The sequence below is a fragment of the Ipomoea triloba genome, chromosome 10 (genome assembly GCF_003576645.1).
Source record: "Ipomoea triloba cultivar NCNSP0323 chromosome 10, ASM357664v1".
NCBI lineage: Eukaryota > Viridiplantae > Streptophyta > Magnoliopsida > Solanales > Convolvulaceae > Ipomoea > Ipomoea triloba.
This window is the reverse complement of record NC_044925.1, coordinates 4327115-4348365: the sequence shown is the minus strand read 5'-3', so window position 1 is coordinate 4348365 and position 21251 is coordinate 4327115. Positions and strand designations below refer to the sequence as shown.

Below are 21251 nucleotides of genomic sequence, written 5' to 3'. Positions count from 1 at the left end.
TCTGATCTCCAAGACATTGAAGGCTTTGCGCCTACGATGGAAGTGGTGGTCTACTTCAAATAAGCCAATGAAACTGCTTCTGATACAACAAATACACCCTCCACTAGCAGACAAACCAAAGCAAACACCTAACAAAATGTAAGACCTGAGATAGATGGACAAAAAGATAGTGAAATTTCAAGATACATACTGCAGCTACAGACTTCGTACCTACTGAAGAGGTGATGACCTACTTTAACGAAGTTGTTGCTGGTGGTGAAACTGCTGCTGCTGAAGATGAAGCTGTTGTTGTATGTGGATGAAGCTACTGATCAGCTTCCTTCTGCAAGTTTTGGAGATTATTATCTCCAAGACATTGAAGGCTTTGCGCCAACAATGAAAGTGGTGGGCTTCTTCAACGAAGTCGATGAAACTGCTTCTGATGCAGCAAATACACCCTCCACTAGCAGACAGACCAAAGCAAACACCAAAAAAATGTCAAACTTAAAATAGATGGACAAAAAGATATTGAATTTTTGAGATACATAGATAATGTATTTGGAAATATAAAAGAAAGTGTTGAACATCATTACTCACAGAAGCTCCTGCAACTACAAAACTTCGCACCTACTGTGGAGGTGCGAAGGGAATGAACAGTTTGTGTTTAAGAGTGTAAGAAAGGTAATTATTTTGACTTTTTTTTTTTGAAAATAAAGAAGTTAATTCATTAATCATAGGCTGAAACGTTTACAATAAAGATCGAATGATCAAACATTCCTTACAATCAGACATAGAAACAACTTCTATAGTATAGAAAACTTGATTCGCAAACAGTTTCACAAATTTGAAGCTGAATTCTTTGAACGAACTTAAAGCTTCTTTAATGATTTGGTCAAACGTACCCAAGACTGACACTGGCTGAATAGTCTTGCACACCACTTCAGTATCTATTTCCATTCTTCTATCCATTGACAATATCTCCATCGGGCTGAACTGCATATCATAGTTCATAGGACACTAGTAAAAAAGGGGTATTTGCGTCTGGAGTTTTGGACTTTTTGCGTCTGGAGTACACCAGACGTTATTCTGGAGACGCAATTGGTCTGGACTATCTGCGTCTGGTGCTGCCGCGGACGCAGATGGTTCCGGACGTAGCTGGTAATTTTTTATTTTTTTAAATAGACTATCTGCGTCTGGAACTACCCAGTTCCAGACGCAGATAGTCATTATTATTATTAAAAAAATTTATTTAATAAAAATTTAAATTGATAATAATAAATACAATTTTTTTCCAAATTGATAGTCATTACACATACTCACTAAAACTTAAATGAGGACTCAACTTTATTCTATTAGCCATCAATATATACTCCTAGTCAAGAAGAGTCATGCATTTTATCAACACTATCAAACCATAAAAATAGTAACTATCCACTAAGGGAATATTACAGTTACAAAATTTTTCATAATTCAATATAACGGTGACCAGATCTCTCAATTCGTATGTAAAGGTACAAATCAAAGATTATTGCTACACTATTTAATCCTTCACAAACAATAATGGCTACTACCCAAAGGGATCATCACCTATTTGTTTGCCACAACGTACAAGAATTCCAGATTTAAATTGAATAGGGGAAAGAGAGATAAATGAGGTGCAATATTACCGGCATCGGAAGCTGAAGGCATAGACGACGAAGATCCGATATCTCTATCGAGGGTGGCTGTAAACGCCTTCAAATCCGCCCCTGAAAATGAACCAAATGTCCCGAGCTTACAGAACAAATTACAATCCAATTTCATCTTATAAATTTCAAAACTTACAAAACTACAACTCACTGGGATTTATTTAAATGCAGTAGTTCACACTTGATTGCATCATACAGTGACCATAACAAAAAAAACAATATCGTAATAATACTATAAATCAATTAAATTATAAAAAAGAAGAAGAAATGCATCCCAGCTATAACATGACAGAAATTCTGCACAATATCTCAAGTTAATATACCATGGTTGATTGTCATTGCTGTAACAGTCCCACCCTGAAACATATGACGTCATAGATCAAAACATTTCATTGTCCAAACTTGCTGCTTCTGTCTCTTCTGGAAAACATAATACTCTCCTATTGCTGTTAAAATATTTGTGACATTCTTCAGAATGGTCACCATTGCAACATTTATGTATTTCAGACTACAAAGATGCAGTGTAAATATCATTGACAAAGCATAGTAATGGTATTTATATTAACTACGGCTTATATCAGATTTACCTATACATTCCTGATACGAGCATGCCAATGAAGATCAAATTAACAGGGATCCAAACCTTGATTAGCTTCCAATTGAGTTTCTCTAGTGAAACTGCTCCAGAGAAACCCATTATAACAATTACAGCAGTACTAATAAAATTCTGCAACAAGCGTGAAAAGATGAATTGATTTGTTCATAGATCAAAACATTTCATTGGGGGGTTTCTAGATGACCCAGAAGAAACATTTGGGAAGGGTTTGATTTTGAGATGTGAACAGAATTAAGTTCTTCATCTAGAAATGGGGTTTCTGGAAACTGAAAGTTCTCAAACAGTTCAAATTAAGAAGTCTTCTTTTGAAGCCTAAGATAATAAGTTAGGGAGTCCTGCACTGACACTCCTCAATTGGTAACAGGAATGGAGGTCGACCAATTTAAATGTTTACACCACTTCTCCAAATCCCTTAAAATACTAACTACATAAGATAAATTCCAAATCTCCAAATCCCTTATATACTATCACAATCCACTTGACCTGTATAACCAAACTCTCTTTCCTCGGCTTTCACAAGATTATCAATAGACTTTGTGCTATGCAAGTTGTCAAAGCTAATCTGACTATCTAAACTTTGCTTCTTATACAAATGCAAGTCAGAACATGAATACCTCGACTGCAACTCAAAGCCAAAGTCAATATAGTTTGTTATTCCAACCACTTCATTTTCCTCAAGTGGATTTTTCACCTACAAAGGCAAGAAAAGTATTTTAGTAATATATTCATGTACAACTCTAGGAACAAATATCACAAAGTAAGCTAGCATATTTATTTGCAAATTTATGAAGCCATACAGTTAATAAGCATTTGCTACGTGAGAAATGCAAGTTACTAGTGTAAGGATTACTTCTTTATTCTAATAGTAAGCAAACTATAAACAATTCGTTTTGCATCTATAGCAAAAAATAAATATACTAGTTCAGAGATATATAGGTAAGAAAACTATCCAAAAAGAGTATCAACAATATGCACTCACTAAAACAATGGGCTAACTGTGATATTACATGAGTAGAATTATCCGACCACGCTGATTCTTCTGCATCTTGCTTCCTTCTGCCCCAATAACGTTCATCTTCATCAGATCTCCTAATTGTCTCCTCTGTTGTGCATGGAAGAGAGCAAGTAAATAAAAAAAATTGTCTACCTCAAGTCTTGTTATGGGAATTAAACACTGCTACACTGATTCAAACAAGTATTAGAAGAAGTAATTTTATGAAAGTCACATTATGAAAGCAAACACTGCTACACTTATTCCAGTACAGAGTGAACTATATCTGTCAGAAAGGTGGCAAAAACAATGAACATTACTCACATTAGTTTATGGAATCACAAAATATATAAGTACCTCAGAACTATCAGCACCATCATCCTCTTCTTCAGAAGTTCGTCTCCTGAGTTCACATTGCTGAGAAATCTGGTATAGATAATTAGTTTAAACCAGCATCACCATTCATTTCATGACTGAAATAAAGCACAAAAATATAACATAATGGAGATCTGAGGAGCTTGAAATTCAATTAAATCATTAGAAATAAAACCACCGAATAGCAATTTTCGGATTTATGCATAAAAATAAAACTCAAGAGTGAGTGAAATAGAGAGGCTTTACTTTCGTCGTCACCGCAAAAATCTAGAAAAAATCTTGAGTGCAAAAGCCTGTGTTTTGTGGTTAGATGACACTCCCAATTCAATAAGCATGCTCACAAGCTCATTAGGAGAGGAGACCGATGGCGACAGCGACGGGGCTGGAGGCGTCGGATCTGGAAGGCGATGGGCTAGAGGACCCGGCGAGCAGCAGCGGCGAAGAGCAGGGGAGGGCGACCGGCGGCGGGGTGGTGCGGCAGTTGCGTCCGGCGGCGGCTGGGCGTGAGGCGGAGGGTGTGGACGGCAGCTGGGCGTGTCGACGGGAGGCGCAGCGAATGGTGCGGTAATGGAGGTGTAGGGGAGGTGGTGCGGCGATGGTAATCGAGGTTGTGGACAGCGATGGTGTTTTGGAGTTTGAAGAGATGCGGCCAGATCCAGACCTAAAATTAAAGCAAATATATTTTAATTAAAAAAATTAAATAGGCAGCTGCGTCCGAAGTTCCCAACTTCGGACGCAGCTGGTGTAGCGCTTCGGACCAGCTGCGTCCGAAGTGGGTACTTCGGACGCAGCTGGTCCATTTTTTTTTTAAAAAAAACATTTAATTAAATAGTGGATAATTTAATTACAAAAATGCCACTGCGTCACTTTACACGTCCGGAGTTTCAACTTCAGACGCAAATTGTCCTATATTTTTTATTAGTTTTGTACTAGTGAGAGTCTCTTTTTCATTGTCATGTTTGTCACCCAGGATGAGATTCACGTACGCTATGACTAGTTTTATCGTTTCACACATTATGAAAAAAGAACTCGCCAAGTAAACGAGAGGAAGAAACTCATCAAAACAACGAGAGGAAAAACACAAAAACTTCAAACAAAATTAAAACAATAAAACAAAGCAAAGGGAAACAACAGTGCAAAAATAAGAGAGTAACGACCGGTAGCGGTGGAGATGGAGGAGAAAACAATGAATGCAAAAAAGACAATGAAGATGGACGCTGCCTAGGGTGGAGATGACAGCAAGGAAAGACAATCGGACGTCGCCTCCGATCCGCTTGCTTCACGGAGGCGACGGCCGTGAAGAAAACCTGAGAAGAGAGAACTTGAATAGGGTTTTCATTGTCTTACCCTAGGTCTTAGCAAGATTAAATTAGTTTTATTTTGACTTTTTTAAATTAAATTTTATATATTTTTCTAAGTCCGTCTTCGTTTTTTGTATATTAAGTAATTATCTAGAATATAATCATTTAAGTATATAGTAAAAGTATAATTATCAAAGTGTCTTCACACAAAAATAATAATTATCAAAGTATGTGGTCGTTTAAATTTAAAATAATCGTTGTCTTTAAACACAAATACCAACGACAACGGTTAAATAAAATTGTTATCTTAAAAAAAAGTGCCCACAAAGACAACGGTTTAAAAAAAAATCGTTGTCTTTGAAGTATTGTGTATTCAAATGCGCTTAAAGACAACACACAAATGACAACGAATAAATAAAATCGTTGTCTAAAAAAAGAACGCATAGAGACAACAGTTTTAAAAAATTATTGTCCTTGTAGCGTTGTGTATTCAAGTGCACGTAAAAACAACATACCGATGACAACAATTTTAACAATTGCACAAAGAGTCAACAGTTGCCTCCACTGAGGCTCAAACCCACTTCCATCATCCATGTCCATGTGGGAGTTTAAACCGGGACATTGGGTGCCACTAGACCACAAGGTCTTTGACAATGACAACAATTTAATAAAACTATTGTCTTCTATAAAAACAAAATGCACATAGATAACAGTTATAAAAACACTTGTTTTTAAAGTGTTGTCTATTAAAGTGCCCATAAAAACAACACACCAACGACAACGGTTAAATAAAACTGTTGTCATTAAATTTAAAAAAAAAATGGGCGCACAAAGAGAACAGTTGCAATAAATCATTGTCTTTGAAGTATTGTGTATTCAAGTGCGCTTAAGGCCAACACACAAATGACAACGGTTAAATAAAATCGTTGTCTTTTTTAAAAAAAATGTGTGCAAAGACAACGATTTTAAAAAATCGTTGTTTTTATAGTATTATGTATTCAAGTGCGTTTAAAGACAACACACCAACGACGACAATGGTTACATCAAATCGTTGTTTTTTCTTTAAAAAAAAAAAAAAAAAAAAAACACACATAGACAATGTTTTTAAAAAATCGTTGTATTTGTGATTTTGTCTTTTAAAAAATGCACAAAGACAACACACTAAAGACAACGGTTCAGTAAAAACCATTATCTTTGTAGTGTTATCTTTGTGCATTTTTCTTGTAGTGTATCTCAAGGGTTTGTTCATCTGGATCACATATTTCCATTTCCATACAATGAAAAAAAATTTGCCTCCATCTTTTTCTACTTCATAGGTGAAATACATATTTATTAATATTATACTCCCTCTGTCTCATTTTAGCTGTCCTATTTACTATTCATTGGTCAAACCAACTCTTTCTTCATTACTTATTTTCTTTAGTAATTTTTTATTATTTTTAAATTTAATTTTTTGTGTTTAATAGTACTTTTAATGTAGTTTCGAAATATATAAATTTTATATATTAATGCTAAACTTAATATTTTGAAAATTTGGATTAAAAATAACTTCAGTCAAGTCTCGTTAAACGGACCAGACAACCAAAATGGGACGGAGGTAATAATACACAATAAAACTCAATATTATATACACAACATCAATTTAAAATACAATAAATAGAAATAAATAATTTGAGGAGAACTGTGAATTGAGATCGATTTTAGGACTTAAATCCATTTATTCATGCTTAAATTGAGATCTTAATTTGAAATGGACAAAAATATCTGTAATAATTTCATATTTCTGCATATCTTAAACGGAGTGGTGGGAGACGTGATAAATTTTGACACTAAAAAATAACCGTGGATGAAAATTAGTACTAAAATAATATAAAATTAATAATTAAACATGTGCATCAAAATTGTCATTTTTGCTAATATTTGTAGAACCAAAAATTTTATTTGCTCAAATAATAAATGATAGGTAGGAGTGAGAACTGAGAAGAAGTAGGACCCACAAAATAGAGAGAATGGGGAAAAGAGTTGTTGATAAAATAAGATGGAAAATTATAAGGTAATGTGGAAAAACTGAACTCGGAAAATGGAGAGATAAGAGAAGAACATTTAAACACCCCTTAGATTTTCTTTTGGTGTGCCAAAAAGATTTAAACACATAATGCACATACAACGTTAGACATGGATCATGGTTTTACCATCACCTCCATGCCAAACCCATACACTCATTAAGCAATAATACAAATACATATGATGTTTAGCTACTACAAAGTACCAACCCTCTCAACCCTATGCCAAGGCCAAAACAAGCAGTCCAAAAGCCAGCCCCAAGATTCCACCAGCCTTCACTCTGCTGGACATCGATTGTTCAACCCTCACATCATCCACAACGGGCCCACAGAGCGAGCTCATATCGTCGGTCCTCGTGTTGTAGTAAATGCTATAGAATGCAATTCTCGTGCGCTCTGCCTTGGCTGTGAAGTTGACATCCGCGGTCTGGAAGGTGGAGTTGGAATTGGGAGTGTAATGGATGTTCTCGGCTTGGTCGCCCGCAAAGGCCATCACTGCTAGAGGCTGCTTGCATTTGTCCCCGGCATGGCCTAGTGAGAATGTGAGCCTGTATGGCTTATTGGGCTTGGTTTCCACCATCTGGGATATAATGCCTTCTTTTCCAGAGAGTAGCTCAATTGCCCGTTTGCCTCCCGGGACATTGAAATGGTAGGAGTCTATGTATCTCACAGCCCTGTTTGATTCCACAATCCATCCGGGCAATGGTGAGGTATCTTCGTCAAGGTTGGTCGAGAGCAGAACACCTAGAGACTCGTTTCTGAACATCCAAGGGCCCGACTCAAAATCACCATTGAGTACTGGATTATCTGCAGAAATGACCACAAGTATGAGTGTTGGGCGGAGGCCAGTAACAGGCCTAGTCCAGCAATTGGTGGCTAGGGAATTGTTGGGCAGGGCCCGCTAAAGGGTCAAGATGATGGCAGTATAAGGAAATAAAGTAGGGCCTTTGCTTTTAGGGTATTGCTAAGTGCTCGATCCTAACAATAAGGATAAATTAGCAAGCTAGGGAATTGTTGGGCGGGGCTAGTAAAAGGTCAAGTCCAGTCCAGCACTTAGTGCTGATGATGGCAGTATAAGGAAATAAAGTTGGGTATTTGCTTTTGGCCTATTGCTAAGTGCTCGATCCTAACAATAAGGATAAATTAGCATGCTAAAGCTAATTTCATCATGAGATGGGGCAAAAAAATGTCTTTTCAATGCAATGTTGAAGTGTGGGCTAAATTGCAAAACCAGACAATATAATGTCTTGTTGGATGGCTGAACAATAATTGAAGTGGAAATAACTTTACCTTTGGGCTTATCTGGAACGAAAAGCTTCTTCATAGCAATATCATCGATGATTGGCCCGCACGTCGGATCGTCCTCCATGCCAGGGTTTCTGAAAACAACCCTCACATTATCTTCTTGTGGCTGGAAGGCCCACGAGTAAGTATCCCACCCTTGCACACTGTATAGGGTCTGCAAATCGATCGTCTGTGACGCGGGGGGAACAGACACATTGAGTGACTCTAGCTGTGCACAAGTGCGAGCCGCGCTGAACGTGATTGAATAGAGTGCACCCTTCTCGACTTGGACTTCCTGACTAATTTCAGCGTCATTTCCCAGTCTCGCACCGTGTTGACCTTGAGGTACGATGAGGATCATCCCGCCTTGTTTTTGCCCCGACTCAACGAGCTCCACAGTTCCATTGGTCTTCCAGTTGGGGATTTCAGCAGGCCCGTCCGAGAACCTGTCATCTGCACTGAAGCCTCCTGATGGAGCTGTCTCGAAATCACCATTCAGTAGTGGTCCTGCGAGATTGAACAATATAATGGAAGGTAAGGTGAGAACTAGTAACCTACTAAAGTTGCTAAAGTTCTCCCTAAACATGCAAGAAAATTATAATGGTTTCCTAAAGTTGATAATATTATACATTTATACTCCCTCCATCCCGTTTTAAACCAGGCTTGACTGAAGTTATTTTTAAAATCAAATTTTAAAACACTAAAAAAATACGCAAAGAAATAGTAAACATGACAGGTAAAATGAGACAGAGGGAGTAATTAAATATAAATCTGCCAAGCCTTGTGATATACGCCATGGTGTAACAAGCAAATCAGTACATCAAATGCGTCTTATGCAAGTTTTCTGGAGTTCATAGTACTGCTGCTAGTTATAGCATTTAAGAATAGTAATAACTATTTGAACCAAAAACACCCAAGATTACCATGTAGAATAATAAATGCAAGTTCTTTACTTTCTCAACATTTTCTGAGACCAAGAAACCCTAATTAAAGTCATGCATTTGTTAAAGAAAAAGACAAATTTTATCAGTTTCCTGTCCTTTTCAAGATCCCAAGAGGATACCAGCATGATGGCTGGTAGGTACATCATAGAGGAGAAATGGACAACACGCCCACAGTAATAAAGAGGAGATATTGGCTAGGAATCCAGTCCCATTTTGGAATGTTGATTTATTTCACCATTAAGTATTTTACGTTTTGGAAAACAAAAATTAAGCAATAGCAAACTATATAAATAAATAAATGAATATGAAACCGTAAATGCCTAACCTGCAGCAGTAAGAATCTAAGATTTACTGCTTAGAAGAAAGAAAAAGCTATATTCAATCCTTCAAAAAAGGTGGTGCTGTAAATCAGGAAAAAGAAGCAAAAAAATCTAAAATAGATATTCAATCCAATTCATGTCTCCTCCCTTGTGGGGGCCCCGCTAAGAATAGCTCTAGGAAATTTGATGTTTTGAGAATTGTCAATGGAATAGCACACATTTGTCCCATCACAACTTTAGGCACAAATGCACAATCAAGAAGACGCGTTAGAAATTGGAATGCTACAATAGGACCCAGAGGATGGCCACCACTTGGGCTGTCATTTTCCTGTGTTAAATCATGTATCAACCGATTGATTTGCTTTTTCCCAGATCTCAAAGAACGGGAATATATATGCACCAAAAATATGCTCATAAATCTTAATCATAGATATAGGGAAAGATACATGCCGACTAACAGTGCTACTTGTCTAATCCGAACCAATGGATTCCCGAAGAAGGGCTTTAAACCACTGGATTGGTCTGCAGGCCAGACCATCCTCCTGACAGGTCCGATTCTTCTTAATTCACGTTTATAGTTCCATTTTTCAGTATGTGTTGCTGTAGTTATAGAATTTATGAAAATATATATTGTATACAACTCAACATATGCACCCTCTAACTTCACCATTTAAGGAAGCTCTATCTCTTAATAATCTACCCAAATTCAAGCTTGTTCAGTTTGGACAGTCATCCCGGCCTCCTCTAATTTCCCCTTATCACAATCTCACCAAGTGAGTATATATAAGAGAACTCTTGAATAACAGACACCGGTTGTAAATGTATAATTAGGAGACATAGTTAATATATTTAACTTATATAGAACTTCAGTTCAGGTATTTGCTAAATTGATTATGATTCCTTTGTTAGGATAAAGTTAACATCATATCTGGCTGACTGAATGACCGAGCATTTTCATTTACATACCTAAATGACTAAATCATTCAAATGCTAAATGAGTGAAACACACTACTACATCAGTCCATCGGCCAATGAACAGTGGTTGTGGATCATTGTCATATTGCCGTGGACCAATGTATTTTCAGGAAGATTCTAGCTAGCTGAACTTTCATTGTTCAAACTTTTCTTATCAGGATACATTTCAGTCTTGATATGACCCATAGATTGCATACAAGTGAGAGTAATGTGCAGTAATGAAAGAACATTATTCCCCATCAAGACTACCTACCACTAACCCCGTAAAAGTCAGATTTTTGGGAGGATGGAGATATGATCAACTGTTCGACAAACAAAGAGATGGTTGAACCGGGGTAACCCCAACCAAGATGACTAAGGATACAAACTTGTAACCACAAGGTCACGAGTCTGAATCCCAGCCCTCTTGGTCTGAGCCTATGTGCAACCTATGCTAGTTTACCATATTGTGGTCCTTTGCTGGCTAGAGTCACAACACATGATTTACCCAGCACACTCTCGAGTAGTGGCTGTGGGTTTTCCTCGTCACCCAAAAAACAGAGATGGTTGCCTCAAGAAAGGATTTATCTTCATTTTAACATGTCAGCTCTCCATACCTGCTGCCACTTTGATAGTGGCAGGGATCCTTCTCCTAAGGCCCTAGATTCCCATTGCCAATACACATCATATATCATTTATCAAGTTTAGAAAGGCAGGGAGGCTATAAGGGTATTTTCTAGCATATTGTCGGCTAAAAGAAATGTTAACAAATTAATGCTGCCTGAATGGCCTGCCTGTCACAAGGAAGATGGGGAGATGTTAATGTATTGGGTTCCATAAAATATAAGTGGCCTTAAAAAAGGAATGTTTAAACTAGTGGTCCTTACTCCAAAAACATATTTTAACTAGTTTTCTCTTCTCTTCTTTGTGAGAAGAGAAAGGACACAATAGTGGCCCAATAGTGTTGAATATCTGAAGACTATAATCATAAAGCACATTCACAAACTACAGCTGGTTACCACTTCCCATTCATCAACAAAGCACTTCATAGAGGAGAACAATTCAACCTTAAAAAAAGCACACATTTTCATTATCCCTTCCAAATCAAGCACATGTTTGGAGCAAAAATCTTAACTAATCTGAAACAAATCATGTTAAAGAACAAAACTTTTAGCAGATCCCAATTCCCCAAACACAAAATCACCCCTCTAATTTAAACACAACCCACTAAGATGAAATTACACAAAATCTTTAATTTGAGCTAGAAATGAAATTACAAAATGGGAAAAAAGATGAGAACAGAAGCATACCATCCTGGAGCTCTCCAGCAGCTAAGCTAACTAGGAGCAGCACCATTGCTGAAACCCATTTGCATCTTGTTGAGCTCCAACCCATTTTCATGGAGTTCTTCTAAACTACTCTCTGTATAATTTTGTCAGTGTTCTCTAGTGAGTATTTCAGTAGGGAGAGTGGGGGCTCTTGGACTGAGTTTTACACTCTAGAGCAGAGTAGAGAAGGAGAGTGGGTTGAAGGACACTGCAAATGTCCTTTTATTCAAGATTCCAGGCCCTCTTTGTCCTTCTCTTTTCTCACTTTTTCCTACCTTAATGAGTTCGATCATTTACTTTCTAATATTTTAAAACCAAAAACGGTAATTCCGCTACTTATTTCATAAAATAATCAAATTCCTAGCACCTTTAATATCTAGGTAGGCTAGGCATGTAACATCAACTAAAAATTTAAGAAAAAATGACATATTTTCGTCAATTAGTTATACTTAAATTGCATACTCATCCATAAATTATTCATAAATTATTATTGTATACAATTTTTTTTGTTTAATTATCTTGAAAGCATTTATTTCAATCCATTACTTATAAATTTTGTTGACATTAAAAATTTATTTTGATTTGTCAAAATTATTAGATGACAAATTGGTCATTTTTGTAAAAATTTTGTATGTATAAAAAAAATTCACATTGATGATTTCAAGTAAATGTTGGGTTTGTTGTAATGTTGATTACACGAGAATACCACTCTACAATGTAAGCATAATTAATGGATTAAAACAGTCATTTTCCTTCTTTTTTTATTTCAGAAAAACGAATTCCTTAGTTTCTTTATATATTTTACTTTACACACTTCGAGAAAATATATATAATATGAATTTCTATACTGCACTCACATACCTTTATTATGTAAGAGTAATTGAGTCTTTATACTAATTATTTTTAATAATTTATTTTTCCATCAAATAATATAATCAATATTTCAAGTAATTTTGTTTATAAAATTTAAATTCAATTCATTCTCAATTCTTTATACTTGCATTAAACAGTTAAAAATTAAATTTATTATTTAATAATTGAGAAATTTCATATCATATTCTCGTGTAATTAACATTACAACAAACCAAACATTCACTTGAAATCATCAATGTGAAATGCTACTTTTTTATGCTTAGGAAGTTTTATAAAATGACCAATTTGTCTTCTAATATTAACAAATTAAAATAATTTTTTAATGTCAACAAAATTTATAAGTAAAGATTGAAACAACTACTTTCAACCTAACTAAAGGAGAAAAATTGTATAGAGCAATCATTTATGGACTAAGTTTACAATTTAGGCATAATTGTAGTTAATTATTATTTTTTTTGAGTTAATTATTATTATTATTATTATTATTATTATTACTATTATTATTATTATTATTATTATTATTATTATTATTATTATTATAAGAGTTAATTCCAATTAAGTATCTTGTCTTTGGTGGCAATTCTAAATTTAGTACACCCTATATTATCATATTTTAAACACTTTTCGGTAACTTTTATGATGAAACCCTATTTTAGGCGAGGGTATTTTTGTATCTTTAAATTTTTTATTATTTTCTCAATGAGTTCATTTCAGTGGATGTTCATTGTCTTTGATGACAATTCTAAATTTAGTTCTAGACAATCATTTTGTCATTTAACAACTCATACTATCATATGTTGTATACTTTTGGTCTTTCAAATGATTTTTTTTTTCTGCTGAAACCTTATTTTAGACAATGACATTTTTGTCTTTTAAAATTTTTATTATTATTTCTCCAATGAGTTAATTTCAGCGGAGGTCCATTGTCTTAGATGACAATTCCAAATTTAATCCTAGACAATCATTTTGTCGTTTAACACCAGACTATCATACTTTTGAGATGAACTAAATGTCGTAAAAAAAAAAAGTCAATTGAATAACTAAATGTGTCCAAAATATGATAGCATGAGTTGTTAAATGACAAAACGGTTGTCAGGACTAAATTTGGAATTGTCACCAAAGACAATGAACCTTTGTTGAAATTAAGTAATTAACTCATTGGAAAAATAATAAAAATTTTGAAAAGACAAAAAATACTCTGGCCTAAAATAGTGTTTTACCGGAGAAGTCACGGGAAAGACTAAAAATGTTCAAAATTAGTCATTATACGGTGGACCATGGCCAAAAACATCGTCGTTTCATTAAGTAAAGAAACGGTTGCCTTCAAGTCTTAACGGAGCTCCGTAAATAAAACTACAGTTCATCTCAAAAGATAGTGCCTCACATTTGTTTTATATTATCGCATGAAACTGTAGTTAAATCAAAATGAAACTGTAGTTGTATTGAAAGGAAACTACAGTGTATATAAAATGAAATTGAATAACAGTTTCATATATTTGAGTGCATATTGTCCAATGAAACTGTAGTTATTGTAGTTATATCGAAATGGTATTGTAGTTGTGTTAAAGGAAACTGCAGTGTATTATAAAAGAAACTGTAGTTGTGTTGAAAAGAAACTGAATAACAGCTTCACATATTTGTAGTTATATCGAAAAGGAACTGTAGTTGTGTTGAAAGGGACTATAGTGTATATAAAATGAAACTGAATATATTATACACACAGAGTTAACGGCGCGGAACGGAGACGTTTCAGTCCTTTCTTTTCATTAATCAAAACGATGTTGTTTTGATGCATGGACCACAATCCACAACAAAATTTGCTATTCAAAATATGATAATCAAAGATGTTAAATGACAAAAAGATAGTCTACAACTTAACTTTAAAATTAAAAAAAAAAAAAAAAAAAAAAAAAAAAAAAAAAAAAACCCCTTAAGTGGAATTAACTCTAATAATAAAATTAAAAAAAAAAATCAGAAAGTATGCTAGCTGCTTGTTGCAATTCTGAGTTCTGACACATGAATTGCAACTATTGCAATTGGCAAGCGTCAGATTTGCAACAAGTCAGCACAAAATAAAATAAAAATTGCCACATAAATTTTGCAATTATTTAATTTTCACGGGTGGAGATAACCTAACAATAATAAATATGTACAGTATTATTTTATCTTCTTTTTTTTTTTTTTTGAAAACTACAGTATTATTTTATCTAAGTAAGTCTAAATTTATTCTTTCCCGACAAAACAATAATAAATCATTCTCCCTAACTACAACAATTCAAAGTTGAATTATAATCAAACTAGTTAAGAAAAACTTATTTTTCTTTAATACTCGAATTTCTATTAAGGGTGTGTTTGGAAAGCAGGAAAATGACTTCCTGTAAAATGTTTTCTTTCCGGAAAACAATTTCATTTCCAGTGTTTGGTTGCATTCTGGAAAACTGTCTTTGTGTATTTGGTTCATTTTCTAGAAAATGTATTAAATTGTATAATTTTATATTTTAATTATTATTTTTAAAATATTAAAAAATTTAATAATATATAAAATAATAATATTCCTTTTAAAAAGCTACAAATGTTACCATTTTGGCCAAAAAAATTGGTGAAGACAAGTCCGATAAATGACTTCTGGAAAAAAAATTTGGAAGTCGTTTTCTGGAAAAATGGCGTCATTTTCCTTGGTCAACGGAAGTTGTTTTTCGCTGACCACATTTTCTAGGTACTGCCAAACAACCCGAAAAATGATTTTTCTGAAATCATTTTCCGGGCTACCAAACACACCCTAAAATTCTTATTTATGAGGTTGCTTTTCTAATCAGGGAAATTTTACATTTAATAAAAAGAATGTTAAATTAGGATTTCTTTTTTTACTTTTGTATATTTTTCAATTTAAAAACAAAATAAAAAATAAGGAATAAAACAATTCAAAAAGAATTGCAAAATTAAAATAAATGGGACCTTATCTTAGATTATTTAGAATAATAATTTTTTAATAAATAAAGATGGATAAGTAGTTTATGCCTTTATGGTACTTGGTATGTGAGTTTATAATGTAATAAAAGATTCAATGTTAATTTTTTTTTTTTTTTTAAATAGCAATTTAGGTAGTTGTTAAGAAAACTCTTTTCAATCTATAAAAATATAACTTGAAGTTTTTTTTTTCTGCTTTTGATATCACGAATCCACGACTATTAGATCATTTTCATATTTGGTTTTTAATTATTACTCCGTAATTTTTTTACATTTAGCCTCACGACTTTTAAAATATATCACATTTGATCCCCCGACCTAATTTACAGTCACCAATAACCAACTTATTTAGTTGAAAAATGTCATAGTTAAAAAAAATGATAAATTCGTCCTTCAAGATAAGTCACTTGACAATTATGCATTCATGTTCAATAACATAGATATACAAATTTGGTCAGTGATGACCAAAAATTAGGCTGAATGATCAAATGTGACAAGGTTTTAAAGGTCGTAGGACCAAATGTAATAAGATTTTAAAAGTCGTGGAACTAAATGTAAAAAAAAAAAAAAAAAGTAATAGTCAAGACCAAATGTGAAAATAGTCTTATAGTCATGGGATTAAAAATAAAAATTTTATATAATTTGAGTTGAATTTGGTTATTTGGATTAGACTTAGATGCTATACAAAATGCAATATTTAAAAATAAAAAAAATAAAAAAAAAAAATAAAAAAAAGAGGAAAAGATATAAGGAATGGTGTGAGAGGGAAAATATAATATGCGCAAAGCAAAATAGGTAAACAATGGAAGGGAGCATAATACATTTCCGTGTTTTAAGATAAGCGATCTTTAAAAAAAAAATAAAAAATGATAAGCGATCTTTATGGTGGGACCCAAATAGATGGGCTGATGGGTACCGCCATATAATTGATAATTTGGCTCCGAAAGAAGGGAAGAAAAAGAAAATAAAGGCACCAAAGCAGTGCCAACTTTAATAATTAACAAAATATTACATTTTATTATTTCCAACTACATAAAATTATTACTCTTTTGATTCTCTCACTTTTCACTTTTTACGCTCTCAGCAATTTCTTCATTAATCAAAACTTAAAAAATAGTTTGCATGAACAACTAATTGATCACAAAAATAAAAATAAAATAAAAATAAAATAAAATAAGATCGAATCTCACAAGTTGCAGTAGGTACATCTTCTCAAATGCTTTGTCGGGTTGGAAATTTAACTTTTTGAAAAGAAAAATAACTTTAAAAAATACGGATTATCGGATTTTTTTTAGTTAATGATTTTGATTTTAAATGATTATTAAGGGGTGTTTGCCTGTTTGGTCTAAGACATATTGTAAGGTAACATAATTTCTTTTTTAAAAAAAATCATATAACCTAAGAATGAAAGAGGAATATAATCCAATGAAGGTAAACAAAATGAATTAAAAATAAAGTTTAAAAGTTTCTAACAATATTGCTCGTATATATTAAACTAGTGAGTTAAGTTGGTCCGGACAATTCATCAGGTATTCTTGCCCCAAAATGGTGGAGAAGGTGACAAATAAAGAAACAAAATGAGGGAAACTTGTTGGACTTTGGATGGACAGTGGTATAAAAACACGGAGTACGAGGCCGAGGTAGAAGCTTAGCAGTCAACAACATCGTTGAACTTTGCACACAGCGGTGCATAGGTTGGAGTGCCAATGTGTGAAAACACTTCACAAACGTTTGCGTTTTCACGCCTTTATCGTGATAACACTATTAATAAACGACAAATTTAATGTTGGGTATTATTGATATTTGTGCAAGAGAGCTATTTTATTGTTCTACTAAATTAGTGAGCTAAGTTTGTACGGATAATGTTATAGGTTTTGTGGTTTAGTGACATCGAGGATGTGTGTTTAAGCATCAATAATAATATTGACTCTTTATGCTTCATTTGATTGAGAAAATAATTAAGAACAAATATTACATGTACTCAAAAAAAAATTTATACAAGTAATTATTCCATTGTTATGTAACAAGCTAATTTTAAATTATTGAAATAAACATTTTTTTGAGATCCACATAATAAAAATAGTACTGTCATATCAGAAAGTAAAGTTAAAGAAGTAGGATTGGAGTACATGTAATACAATTATTCATATTTTGATCTAAATTGGACCCAACCATCAAGGCCACTTCAAGGTGCAAATTATACTATGCACCAAGGTTTCACCTTACATTATGCATCTTGTTCTAAAATGATATTAAAATTATGTATCTACAGTTAATATATTATGCGTCTGTAAATAAATTGAAAGTATATATAATATATGAATTACAAACACATACTATATTAACTTATACACATAATATGCAGCCAACATATTTATATTATATGTTTGTAGTTAACATATTATGTGCTACTTTTAATTTATTTATATACATATAAATTATTAGCTGAAAACACATTATATAATATAATATATACACAAAAAAAACTGTATAATAATTTTAGACTATACTTCATAATGCAAGATTGACACTTGACATTGGTTCATGGTATAACAATTGACTTTAAAGTTTAGGATATATTAAAGAAAAATGTTTTAGATTACCGGTGACAATTCAGAGTTCGCAAATGAATTGGACTTCTCTGCCTAGGTTCGTCAACTATAATGGATTGGGCTGATTTGTGTCCCATATTAATAATGTGTGCCCTAGCATTGCCCATTTGGCCTGCCATTTATATCGTTGATCAGAGTGCACAATGAATTGTGCACTCCATATCAAAACGATGTCGTTTTGATCATTTTAATTAACGATTTTTTTTTGAAATCACGTTTTCCGTTTTGGCTGTTAACTTCCAAATAAAAAATAAAATTTGCGTTGTTCATATTGGCGGTTTTGATTTGTTTGTTGTTGATGCAAATAAATGAATTCGTATGTGATATTCGTTTTTTTTTTTTGAAAACGTATGTGATATTCGTTGATTGAACTATATAAGAATAGTTATAGGATTGTTTTCTTTTTTTTTTAACTAGATGATCCGAATGTTAGAAGGATGAGGTCTGTGTATTTGTGTTAATATTCTGTGTGTTCTTTGAATGCATTTTGTTTATTGTATACTACGATTCTATGTATTCATGTAGACTAACAAGGTGAACCCAGGTTTATGTTTACAATTTTAGTACTCTATGTTCACAATTTTAGAACTCTATGTTCATAATTTTTGAGCTCTATGTTCACAATTTTTGAACTCAATATTCACAATTTCAGAACTCAATATTCACAATTTCAAAACTCTATATTCACAATTTTAGAGCTCTACATTCACAATTTTGTAACTCTATATTCAATAGTATAACACAATTTTTGAATCTATATAAAAAATTGTGAATATAGAATTCAAAAATTATGAATATTGAGTAATGTAATTTTGTATATTGATATTTAAAATTGTGAACATAAAGTTCTATAATTGTGAAGATAGAATTCTAAAATTGTGAACATAAAGTTTTTAAATTGCGAGCATGGACTTGAGTCCACCTTGCAAGGTGACTCGGGTCCATAGCATAATTTGCCCCAAATTATACAATGGATCAAAGTGAATAAAAATAATAATATAAATTTATAAAAATGACACAAATTGATCAATTATTATTTGAATATATTATTCTTTATTTTTATATATATAAATAAAATCACTATATAAAAATCTTATTGAAATATTTTAAATAGCACATATATTGACATATCTTTTAAATATATCGTTTTAACAATTTATGATGAACTTGGAGTAGTAATTTTATGAACCTCTAACAATCATGCATGATGACACCCCATAGTTAATTATGCTAAACAGATTCATCGTTAAGACCATATTAGGATATAATATGGGTGATAGAGGTATATACATTCTTTTCATTTGTAACTATTTGAATATTGTAACACCTAAATAGCTAGTATAAATACTAAAAATTTAACCCGACAAAAAGAGAACGATTAAAATATATTTTCATTCTTAGATATGAGAGCTTTGAGCTAGTCAATATATATTCACTGTTGTATTGCTTTAAACCCATCCGAACTTCATGTTAGGGTCATACCATTCGTAATAAGGCAAAGAGTTAATACCCATTTTGGTCCCTCGACTATAAGGTAATACTTGATTTAGTCTTATAGTACTAACAGTACCTAATTTAGTCATTTAATTTGTAAAATTATACCTAATTTGGTCCTCAGTTACAATTGTCATCCATCAGCCGTTATAAAGAGGGGCAAAAACATCATTTTTAATAGTTGAGGGATCAAAATGGGTACTAATTATTATTATTATTATTATTATTATTATTAACCATTAATCAAAATTTTAAAAAAAACATTTAACCATTAACATGGTTGCAGTAGGCGTTAGGCGCTAGTGCGGCGGTAGACTAGCGCCTAGCGCCTAGGCGGTGCCTAGACGGCGACCTATGAAAACAAAAAATAAAATAAAATAAAATAGTGTATGTGTGTGGGTGTATGCCATATATTATATTATATATATGAGTCATTTCCATTTTTGGTCCTACTGTTATTGGGGCATTGCCAATTTTAGTCCACTTCATTAATTTTTGCCAGATTATGGCCAGTCTTATTTAGTTCTTGCCACTTTTAGTCCACCGTTAAAATTTTTGTCAAATAACCGTCCAAAATAGGGATATTTTGGCCTTTTCATGCTTTGATCATCTCCTTTATCCTTTACAGTGGTCTTCCTTACACATTTTCATCCAATGAAGAGGTCCGGCGAAAGCCATGGCTTTGTAATGTGGCTCACATGGCTTCCGCGGGACCTCTTCATTGGATGAAAATGTGTAAGGAAAATCACTGCAAAGGGTCAAGGATATGACCAAAGCATGAAAAGACAAAAAATATTCCTATTTTGGACGACCATTTGACGAAAATTTTAACGGTGGACTAAAAGTGGCAAGGACTAAATAAGACTGGCCATAATGGGGCAAAAATTAATGAAGTGGACTAAAATGACAATGCCCCAATAACAGTAGGACCAAAAATGGAAATGACTCTTATATATATAGTATATATATCACTCTTACTTCTCTTATTTATATAAATAAATAAATTTAAATATATATAAATATAATAAAAAAAATTAACAAGGCCGACTCGCTTGAGTTAACTCGGCTAACTTTGTTGAGTTGGGCGAGTTAACTCGGTCGAGTCGGCCGCCAACTCGGCCTAGTTGACCGAGTTAGGCGCTAGGCGGCCGCCTAGGGAGCAATTTCCCTCGGCCTAGCGGTGCCTAGACGGGCAATTTTTGCAACAGTGACCGTTAATCGAACCGAAAAAGTTTAGTTAAAAAATAGTTAATCGAACTTTGTCGGTTCGATCGGTTAACCAAAAATTTATCGAAGTTTACACACTCATAATCAAGACAAGCCTGGGGATCTTACATACTTTCACATTAAACAAATTATATATGTTTATTTAACTAAAAGAAAAGAAGTTGAGATTTCGTTTATTTTTTTTAGTCAATTAACGCACACCGCATTTAAGGACAGACAAACAGATTTTAGTAGT

The 21251-nt window shown here is 33.3% G+C and overlaps 1 protein-coding gene and 1 long non-coding RNA gene across 2 annotated transcripts; both read right to left on the bottom strand.

Moving 5' to 3' along the window:
* Nucleotides 1–3177: 3177 nt before the first annotated feature.
* LOC116033480 lies at nucleotides 3178–4296 on the bottom strand. Its single transcript, XR_004100853.1, has 3 exons — nucleotides 3896–4296; nucleotides 3632–3700; nucleotides 3178–3385 (listed from the first exon to the last, which is right to left on the bottom strand). It is a non-coding gene; the product is annotated as an uncharacterized LOC116033480 (long non-coding RNA).
* Nucleotides 4297–7039: 2743 nt separating this feature from the next.
* Nucleotides 7040–12078, bottom strand: LOC116033493. The gene is made up of 3 exons (XM_031276237.1): nucleotides 11826–12078; nucleotides 8304–8804; nucleotides 7040–7820 (listed from the first exon to the last, which is right to left on the bottom strand). The coding sequence occupies exons 1-3, from the start codon at nucleotides 11914–11916 to the stop codon at nucleotides 7234–7236; spliced, it is 1179 nt and encodes a 392-aa protein (XP_031132097.1). The 5' UTR covers nucleotides 11917–12078; the 3' UTR covers nucleotides 7040–7233.
* Between the last annotated feature and the right edge of the window lie 9173 nt (nucleotides 12079–21251).